The 11,294-nt window shown below is 34.6% G+C and overlaps 1 protein-coding gene across 1 annotated transcript; it reads right to left on the minus strand.

Moving 5' to 3' along the window:
* Nucleotides 1–5,861: 5,861 nt before the first annotated feature.
* Nucleotides 5,862–6,491, minus strand: LOC111908409 (uncharacterized). Its single transcript, XM_023904240.1, has one exon. It carries the CDS (start codon nucleotides 6,489–6,491, stop codon nucleotides 5,862–5,864), a length of 630 nt encoding a protein of 209 aa, XP_023760008.1.
* Nucleotides 6,492–11,294: the final 4,803 nt, after the last annotated feature.

Here is an 11,294-nt window from a genome sequence, read left to right on the forward strand (position 1 = left end):
TCTGAAGCCACCAAGTCGATGATCTTAGCATGGGAGCTTACCACACTACTCGAAGCTTCCTCAAAGACTCTGTAGCTGAATTCTGCCGGTGCGACTTTAAATTGGCACATCTGTTCGGAAGCGAAAAATACTTGGCAAAAATTGACTTCAAGCTTCTAGAAGCTGAGATACTGGCAGAGGGACCAATTGATGAACCAGTGTTTGGACTTTTCTATCATCAAAGAAAAAAAAACAAAAAGGACTTCTTTCGAGTCCTCAACAAACACTTAGTCTCCTCCAAGGCGCTTTGGAAATTCATCAATCGTGCATCCAAGTCCGAAGTACCAGAACATGTAAAAGCCAAGTTCATTAGTCAACTGCAGTGGTAAATCGATGTCAGAGATTGGTTATACATAGCGTATGTGTTCGTCAAGGAAGATTCAAACTAAGCTGACTGGATTGCTAAGTTCACTTAAGGGAGATTATTGGAACATGAAAGAGAACCTCTAGCAATCTACTATCTTTAAATGTTCCGAAGTTAGTCTTAGGTCTGAAGTGGGATGAGGTATGAGGTCAGTCTGTGGTCAGAAATGATGTTGGTGTCCGGAGTGAAGATCATGGTACAAAAGGAAGAAGTCTTCTAAAATAGTGTATCCATCTGAGCATTAATTATTCTTGTCTTTTATTTGATGTAACAACACATAGGACTTAGTCTTTTTGTCAAATGTGATAATCAGAGTGTCAGAAGTGACTTTTTTATCCGGTCCTATGTATTTTGGTTTGTACGATGTATCACTTTCTCCTATATAAGGAGTGTTTAATGACAAGAATAAATTACGGATTGTTGCTCCAAAGACAAATATATTCACATGTATTTCACTTTCACTTTTCTCTCAAATCAATCCGTAAAACATTCTTTGTGTTCATTTATTGTCTTTACTTTGATTATACTTATAATTCCATATTTAATACTTGAAGTAATTTGTTGATCTTTCTCTTCAGTCTCGACTGGTATTATCGGACTTGACTGGAACATTGAATCAGAAGCAAACATTGATCTTAAGCATTAACTTAAGGTTTGAATTTTCGAACATTGTCCCTACGCAATCTGATCCTTGTTCTCACACCGGCTGATAACGTTTTCACTTTCCAGTTGGAAATTTTAGCTGTAAACTTATCATTAATCGGTTTCCACCCCCTCCAAGAGCAACATATTAGTTGCAACGGGAACACCAAGTTACACACAATGCTACTACTAAGGAGAATACCCAATAAGATATTATCTCATCAATGTCATTGAAATTCATCCAACTCCCACGAACTTATTTTTTGAAAGTTAATTTTTAGATCATACGCTCAAATGAAAGCATGGAAAATCCTCAAAATACCTATAACATTATGTTGAGATCTGCCACCTAAAGTTATAACATCGACTACATAAAACCAAATTCGCATCACAAAAGCTTGTTTCGAAATCACATGTTCTAAAGTCGTATGAAGACCTTTCATAACAATAATAAATAAAAACTAGAGCAAATTAATTTATTGACGAAGATCTATTCTAAAAAAATTCAACCAACCACCTGTAATCCAACATAGATGTTATGAAAAAACTAAATAAAAGTTATATCTTAATATCTCCATTTATTTGGCACAAATCTCACCCAAATAATCTCAGATGAAGGAATCATATGACTTCTAAAGATCAACTTCTATTCTCTTTATATCAAATAATAATCTCATTCAACATCAAAATGGTGCCTAAAATTTAATGTTGTTTAATGAAAGCTGAGTGTTCCAAACTCACAATATAAACAATAATCTCACAAAGTTAGTTAGCTAAAGTTGTATAAATACTTTTATATTAGCAACGAATTAAGCTAATCTGTAATTTATCTTACTTGAAATACATAATCATAAATTGGACCCATTGAAACACATTTTTAATACATAATGGCTTGAATATAACTTTTAAAAATTCGGTGTTACTAAGAAGTAATAAGAATCGGATGGTGTTAAATACATTTTTTGGGAGAAACGAGATATATTTTAGAAGCTTACATATTATAGAACTTTTTTTATAAAGATTGCTAGATTAATAATTATAACCTTCTTTATTATATGGTTTTAGTAAAAATTCTTAATCTTATTATTAATTACCCTCGTTCTTTCTAAAGTTTTATTTGTTTTTTAATTAGTTATTAAACGAAACAATATTTAATTTTTTTTTGTAGAGGTTTGAATTTAACTCTTAGAGATACAAAATTCAATATATTATGTTATTACAATACAAAACAAGGGAGATATACTGATTAACAACTATTTTATAATACATCTGAATTGTTTATTATAATTTTAAAATAAAAGATAAACTGTTTAAATTATTGTATAAACCTACTTATGATAATCTGGTTCAAAATGATTGTTATTATATATATATATATATATATATATATATATATATATATATATATATATATATATATATATATATATATATATATATATATATATATATATATATATATTCAGGTTCATTTGAGACCATTCTAATTTTGTAAGACTGTGAGACCAAATCTAAAAATAATTTTAAAATGCAAAATAAATGGAAAAATCCAAAAATTATTTTTTAAAACATTATTTTAGGAACTTGAATTAACTAAAAAAATAAAAAAAAAATCCTGTTTTTTTTTTTTGAAAAATACGTGAAATATTCTAAATAGAATATTACACTGACATATTCTAAAAAATAATTTTAAAATGCAAAATAAATGGAAAAATCTAAAAAAAAATATAAATATTATTTTCGGAACTTGAATTAACTAAAATAAAATAAAAATAAATAAATAAATAAATAAAATCCATTTTTTTTTAAAAATACGTGAAATATTCTAAATAGAATATTACACTGTACATATTCTAAAAATAATTTTAAAATGCAAAATAAATGGAAAAATCAAAAAATTCTTTTTTTAAATATTATTTTCGGAACTCGATATAACTAAAAAAAATAAAAAATATGCATCTCACGGTCTCACAAAATTAGGCCGTCTCACATGAACCTAACCATATATATATATATATATATATATATATATATATATATATATATATATATATATATATATATATATATATATATATATATATATATATATATATATATATATATATATATATATATATATAGGTTCAGATTCATTTGAGACCATTCTAATTTTGTGAGACCGTGAGATCAAATCTAAAAATAATTTTAAAATGCAAAATAAATGGAAAAATCCAAAAATTCTTTTTTTAAATATTATTTTCGGAACTTGAATTAACTAAAAAAAATAAAAAAAATTTCGTTTTATTTTTTTTAAAGTACGTGAAATATTCTAAATAGAATATTACACTGACATATTCTAAAAAATGATTTTAAAATGCAAAATAAATGGAAAAATCAAAAAATTCTTTTTTTAAATAATATTTTCGGAACTTGAATTAACTAAAAAAAATAAAAAATAATTAAAAAAAAATTCTATTTTTTTTAAAAAATACGTGAAATATTCTAAATAGAATATTACACTGTACATAATCTAAAAATAATTTTAAAATGCAAAATAAATAGAAAAATCAAAAAATTCTTTTTTAAATATTATTTTCGAAACTTGAATTAACTAGAAAGAATTAAAAAAAATAAAAATAAATAAAAATAATTAAAAAATGCTTCTCACGGTCTCACAAAATTAGGCCGTCTCACATGAACCTAACCCTATATATATATATATATATATATATATATATATATATATATATATATATATATATATATATATATATATATATATATATATATATATATATATATATATATATATATATATATAACCAATGTCACAATGTCCACCAATCCAAGCCCAAATAATAACATACATGAACATACGAGCGTACCAGCCACTGAGCCTGGTTAGAGACTTTTGGCCCAAATCCTTTACAATTTATATTTTATAACTAACATGGCAATTAGTCGCAAAAATATCTACACTTACTTTAATTGCCCTTCAACAACTATATTTAGATTGATTTTTTTTTTTTTTAATTTTATTTTATAGTTTGCACATGGTGTTTTTCTCATCCGAGAACCTCACAAATTATATCTAACATGTAGGATTCGCAAATCCCAATTCACTTAAATCCTAAATCCCTAATTGAAAAATGAAAACCACTACTAGTCACATAAACTTGTCTAAATCAGTAAATTGTGGATGTTTGTGTAGCAATTCTCTTTGTAAATTATTGCCAAGTGCTTCATATCTACTCTTAAACCTCCTATTTACCTTTAGAGCTTCTATTAGACAATATATTGTTTGTGTTCTGTAACCTAATAGAATATTGAAGTCAAAGACACCACATTAGATGATATGAAAATAAATCCATATTCATGCATTTTCAAAATCCATTAATAATTATTGTATATACAAATATATCATAACATAGGGTGCGACAAAGACAAACAAACAAGGTAGAAGAAAGCAAAGGTCACGTACCTAGAGTGTATTGGGATTGAGAAAAGGATGCCTGTGAGACTGCTTTATAAGATAACCCAATAGATAGTAAGGTACAAACAATTTGGCACCGATATTATACCACAACATGATAAAGACTACGACCAATATCAAGCTCACAATATCCAACCATATATATCGATGAGAGTATGAAACCACATTTAACTTCCCAAAGTTTCTAAAGGTTCTAACGCAAATCGGGTATCAAAAATACATGCACACTCAAGCGTATAATCCAAGTACGATATTACAAAACCCTTGGAATGCCATAATTATGAACCCAATAGCCAACACAAGAAACATAAAACAATGTAATACTAATCAAATGGCTTCTAGCCGAACTGGATTAGGTGTTGTCCTCTTTCGTTGAGTCGGCAATTTAAGTATTGTCTGTGACATAAGATAGAATTAGAATAGTTTAAGAGTAGATTATACAAATCAATCGAGGATACTAAGATAGATCGATCACCATAGGCTTAAACGATATGAGAATACCAACTCCCGCCATGGACAAATCTTCTTAAAATGAAAAAATAAATAATAGTATAACGGATCCGGAGATCTAGACAATCACATCAAAACCTACGTAAATATATGTTGGAAACAATGTGGATATATTACCAAATTGTTATATTGCTGATTATATGCGAGACTACGTCGTCACCCATCACGAGCTCAAAAGAGAATAAATAAATAACAATATTAATAGTGTATAAATGTATTCTTTACCAACTTAAAATAACTTATGGAATATCGTTGTGTACTATCTATTGATCAAATCAAAATAAATAAATTATTTATTGTAGGATTAAGTTAAAAGGTTTTATTTAATTGAAATGCAAATGATAGTTAATTATAGAAAATAGTTATTTATGGGTTTAGAATTAATACTTAAACTAGATTATAATCGGTGTTAAATGCGAGAAACCTATTATATATATATATATATATATATATATATATATATATATATATATATATATATATATATATATATATATATATTGCATAATAATTATAAAAGAAAGTTTATGGCTATTGTTGTTATTGAAATGTGAAAAAGAAACACCGAAATCGATAAATATTTATAACGTTGCAGGACCTCTTTGTAGATAACGTTTTTTGTTTTATTAGTTGAACGACCTTCATCGTCATAATGAGTACCTTTAAACCTTTTTTACTTGTTATACGAGAAACAACTACATATAACTGACAATGGACGAAGACAGGTTTACGCAAGTATAATCTAACATTTGATAATGATTGTCCTTGACTTTTGTTAATGGTCATAGTGAAACAAACTGTTATTGGGAATTGCCTGCGTTGAAAACGGAATTAAATTTTTTTATCGGATGGGGTCAACTTCATGCGAGGTATATAAGTAGTCTCGTTGAAAAATCTACCAGATATGATGTGTGCTTCAATGATGTGTCTTCCAAGCCTTACGATTTGTAATCTAGTACCATTGTGTAGTCCTCTAGTTTGGTCAATATTACGAAGCAACATGACCAGAACACCTTTTTTTAGTATAAGTTTATGGTTGTGAATTCCGGAGGCCTTAAAAGCATTCAACACATCCGGAGAGTATACTAATTCCTCCAAAGAATCTTCTACCTCGGTCTCACATAAGGAATCTAAACTCATATATGTTTTCCCTTCATCTTTCATCAATTCGAACATGTAGTCGTTGATAGCATCAACTTCTTCATTAGTAGGGACCAAAATAACTTTATCATGAAAATATGATGGATCATCAAGATGATTAGGAAAGGATGAATAAATGCAGGATACAATTGAATGAATATGGTCACCCGTAGAGGTAATGATCACATCTTCTGGAAATTCAACTTCAATTTCACCATCATTAGGACCACCGATAGTACCTTCACCAATTTTAAGAATCCAATCACCAAATGATTTTGTCTCTTTGAAATCATTGTTTGGACAACCGACCTGAAGCCTCATGTTTACAGTCAAAATTGTACATTCATGTCATAATCTTGATGAATGCAATGATGCCTACACAATATCTGGACGATTTCCTCTTTGTATTACTGAAAGAATTTGTCGAAAGTCACCTCCAAATACAATGGTCTTGCCTCCAAATGGTTTATCATTGTCCAGTGGAAGGATAATATCTCTAAGTGTCCTATCAACTGCTTCGAAACAATGACGATGCATCATTGAGCTTCATCCCAAATTATAAGGCTTGCTTTGTTCAACAGGACAGCTACATCGTTACCTGGCTTAATAGAACAAAACAAATTCTCATTCATGTTAATTGATATATGAAATCTTGAATGCGCTATCCTACCACCAGAAAGCAAGAGTGCTGCAATTCAACTTGAAGCAACATTAATAACTACTTCACCTTTAGATCTAATAGTAGCAGATAATGTCTTCCAAAACAAATGTTTTTCTTGTTCCTCCATAACCATAGAGGAAAAATACACCACCTTTTTTGTTGTTAACTACATTCATAATTATATCATAAATATTTTTTGCTCAACATTTAATTTTGAATACAGTTGTTGATGTTCAAATTTGTAACAGCCCGGAACCTCAGGTGTTATTTATTCATATATATTTGGTGTTTTGTGAGGGGACTCGGCGAGTTGGAGCTCAAACTCGCCGAGTAGGATCGCGATTTTGGACGTGGGTTCACGCCTGGACTCGGCGAGTCCATGCTGTTTAATGAAACCCTAATTTCCCGTTCCCGAGCCCTATTTAAGGGACCTTATGGCCTTCATTGCGGCTACCTTCGACCTTGGGAGCACCAGAGCAGCTGAGAGTTCTTGTGAGTGAGATAAGAGGCCATTATTCATCATTTTTGTGTGTATTTGCAAGAAGGGAAGAGGAAAGCCAAGCTAAGGGAGTTGGGGAGCTTAGATCTACTCCCATTTCGACAGAGGAAGCTAATTGAGGTAACATTCAGAGCTTATTCTCGTGTTTTTCTTGATATGGCCAAATCTAGGGTTTCTTCATGCCTTGTTTGCCTTGTATTTGGAGTATGAGAGGTCCCATGGGGAAATGGTACCTAGATCTGGACCTTAGTAGGTCCAGAGAGTCCCAAATGCCATGCTTTATGCCTTTCCTTTTGAGTTGGAGACTTAGGTTTCCATTTTAGATGTCATTTCATCAAAAGAGGCCTTGTAGGCGTTGCTTGGTAGCCAAGATTGAGACTTTACGTGATGAATGTGCTTGGGAGGGCTAGATCTATGAGTTGTTGGAGCGGATCTGACCTCAGAAGCAAGATTGAGTTGATGCATGGCATGGACTCACCGAGTCCGAAGAACAGACTCAGCGAGTAGCATGAAGATTGTCCTAACCACTCAGCGAGTGGTCTTGCCGAGTTAAGGGATGACTCAGTGAGTCAGGGAGAGTTAGAGAAGGTTGACAGGTGGACTGAGTCAAGCTGGAACTCACCGAGTTGTTCTTGAGACTCGGCAAGTTGAGTCGTGGTGGCCCCACGATTATGCCAGGTGAAACTCGTCGAGTCAGAGAAATACTCGACGTGTCAAGAGAGGATCCAAGGGAGTCAGTGGACACGTGTAGACTCGCCGAGTCGCCCTAGTGCACTCGCCGAGTCCGGTCAAAGTTGACCGTTGACTTTTATTGACTTTTAGGGTTTGGTCAACGATGTGGCCTTTGGGCCAAGAGAGGGGTAAAATAGTCTTTTACCCTTAAGAGGGTGTCAAGAGAGGGTTGATCCTAGACTCGAGAGTTATATTCATGAGAGTATTTGCCTTATGTGTTAGGCTGTGGCAAGTTCGAGATTCAAGCGTGGGGATATCTGCTTTCTGCTTGCCAGGTGAGTCTTCTCACTATACTCTACCTTGAGTAGGTAATCAGAGTTATGTGATAGAATATTTGTATGCTATATGCCTGTTATGTGTTGTACTGCATTATTTCTATGTGATTTATGATGTGCATGTTTACAGAGTTGGAACCGGAAGGTTCCCAGAGTTAGAACCGGAGGGTTCACATAGTTAGAACCAGAGGGTTCATAGAGTAGGGTCCACGAACCCACAGAGTTATAGCCTCAAGTGGCTAATATATGTATGTGTGGTATTTTGGGGAACTCACTAAGCTTCGTGGTTACAGTGTTTTGTGTGATGTGTTTCAGGTTTCTCTCAGGATCACGGGACGACACCGGCTCGATTGTACACACCAGAGAAAGAGTCATGTTTTGAGGATCCTGGTTTATTATGCAAGTGAAAATGGAATTATGTTTTGTAATTCGATTATGAATGAGATTTTAAGCAAAGTGTTTTTAAGAATTAAACGATTATTTTTAAATGAAAAATTGTTTTAAACTTTCGGTGTTACAAGTTGGTATCAGAGCCTTGGTTTGAGGGATTCGGATGCTGCTTCGGGTAATTCTGGACTCATACTGAGGAAGTAAGAAAAAGTTTTCAAAGAAATAATTTTCTAAAGCAAATAAGATTTCAAAGAGAAAGCGAGAAAGAGCAGTGTGTACAATCAACCAGAGCCCGAACGGTGATTTCCCAAAATACCCTTACTTTTGCGTTATGAGATATTTATGATGCACTTTATGAGATATTATTGCATGCTAGAGACAGGCTAGGTATTCCATATCTTAGGACTAGAGTGGACTGATTTGTGATGCCTTAGCCTAGGAATTGTTGTTATATGTGATGTGCTTTTGAGTATGTGATGAGTGAGAATATTTAGTTGGAATCCTTTAGGGGATTTGAGTAGAGGAGTAAACTGTGGTACTTAGAGAAAGAATAGTTAGAACCCGCGAGGGAAAGAGTTGCAGAGTTCGGTGGTACTTTCGAGGATGAGCAGAGCAAGCAGAGTTATCACCCAGAGTGAGTCCTATATATTCTTCGATGCTCGAATGCTGCTTGCTTCGTGCTTTGTGGAACTCTCGATGATGAGAGTCAGCTACCAAGCGAATATGACGATATTCAGGAGGTAGATGGCTGGCATCATTAGGAGCTCTTCAGCAGCTGATGGCAGAGAAGTGTGGGAATCTAGGAAGAGCCTAGGGAGTAACCTTAGCCAGATGAGTGCGCTGGCAGAGTAGAGAATTTCGTTAGGGAGCGAGCGCGTGACGGAAATTGGTGAACGATAAGGTCGAGCAGCTACTTAGAAGCTCCGGGATAGTCCGTGTGGAAATTATGGGTAGATGTGGCAGGTAATATGGGCCCGTACTACTGAAAGGAGAGGGCCCATACTTGATACAGGGAGTATTTTGAAGGTTATAACGAGCGTATTGAGGAGTGATGTTATGGTTCGAGTACCATGCATCGTTGCAAATTGAGGAGTGATGATATGGTTCGAGTACCATACATCGGAGCAGATTGAGGGGTGATGTTATGGTTCGAATACCATACATTGGAGCGGATTGAGGAATGATGTTATGGTTCGAGTACCATACATCGGAGCAGATTGAGGGGTGATGTTATGGTTCGAGTAGCATACATCGGAGCGGATTGAGGAGTGATGTTATGGTCCGAGTACCATACATCGGAGCGGATCGAGGAGTGATGTTATGGTTCGAGTACCATACATCGAAACAGATGGATGAGTAATGCTATGGTTCGGGTACCATACAGCGGGGCATATTGAGAAGAGATTTCATGGGATGAGTACCATGGTTCGTAGTGAATGATGCTTGTGATTCTCTGGTTATCCAATCACGATTGATGAGGTAGAGATTGGACGCTATGGGTTTTAGGCCTGTAGGCCATGATTGAGTTTGAAGAGGCGTCCCTCGAGAGGGAGGTCGAGAGCCTATCAGAGTATTTTGGTAAGGAGTTAGAGGGAGGGGAGAATTTCGGTCTCAGTTGAGCAATCAGTCGATAGAGGAGATGTCACCTTCTATGACCTGAGTGGTGCTATTTATGTTCGTGTGCGGAACATGAGAGGCCTAATGTTTAAGTTTTGGGTTTGAGGGTAAAACCCTGCACGTTGTCATTGATGATGATTTTCCATCAGAGTATCAGGTAGCATGTGTGCTGCGAGACAGTGATTTACCTTGAGCAGATAGTCAGTTGGGACTGAGATAGTCAAGGACCACGTTACACCTATTTGAGTATAGTAGGGCGTATTGTGGAGGTATCAGTGGGGAGTCCAGTCGAGTTAATCAGTGCAATGGTTTTTCTATCCATGTTGGGTATTGAATATGGGAGTGGGTCCCTGTTCTTGGGATGATCCATGTGTTGGAACGTCGGTTGATGGGTCGAGGTGGGGGAGTATGATGATTTCGTGGTCCAGTCTATGAGTCAGTGATGTTATTGGACAGTTGAGTTGTTTGGTATTGGATTGGTACGAGACTTGGAACGACTAGAGGCAGTCATGACGAGAAGTTCTTGAGGATTTCATCTGAGGTTCAGAGTTATGAGATCGATTGATTTCCTTAAAGGGGATTATCGGGCGTTGTGTAGCACTTTCCAGGGGCAGGTGCGTTATTGCTGGTGAAAATAGTTCGTGAGGTTGTTGACGTGTCAGATAGTGATGGTTCGAACCCTAAGTGGGGGAGAAATGGGTGGTTTATTGAGAGAACCAGAGATTTGTGCAAGAGCGGTTAGGGGTTGGATGCAGAACCTGCAGCTTGAATTCATGAGATCAGGGTCATTGGTGGTCAAGGAAAGGTGTAGGGCGAGGTAATGCATGTGGTGTATGCCTGAGAGAAGGATGGGTGTCTCCACGGCGGGTGGTCAATGGTCAGGAATCTGGTGGTGGTCAGAGTCGTTTCAAGTGGAAGACTCGTAATGATGGTATGGGCAGTTGAGAACT

The sequence above is a fragment of the Lactuca sativa genome, chromosome 5, assembly GCF_002870075.4.
Source record: "Lactuca sativa cultivar Salinas chromosome 5, Lsat_Salinas_v11, whole genome shotgun sequence".
Classification (NCBI taxonomy): Eukaryota; Viridiplantae; Streptophyta; class Magnoliopsida; order Asterales; family Asteraceae; genus Lactuca; species Lactuca sativa.

Excerpts from the sequence above, each read along its gene's own strand:
- LOC111908409 (XM_023904240.1), bottom strand. The coding sequence starts at position 6,491 with ATGAGGCTTCAGGTCGGTTGTCCAAACAATGATTTCAAAGAGACAAAA.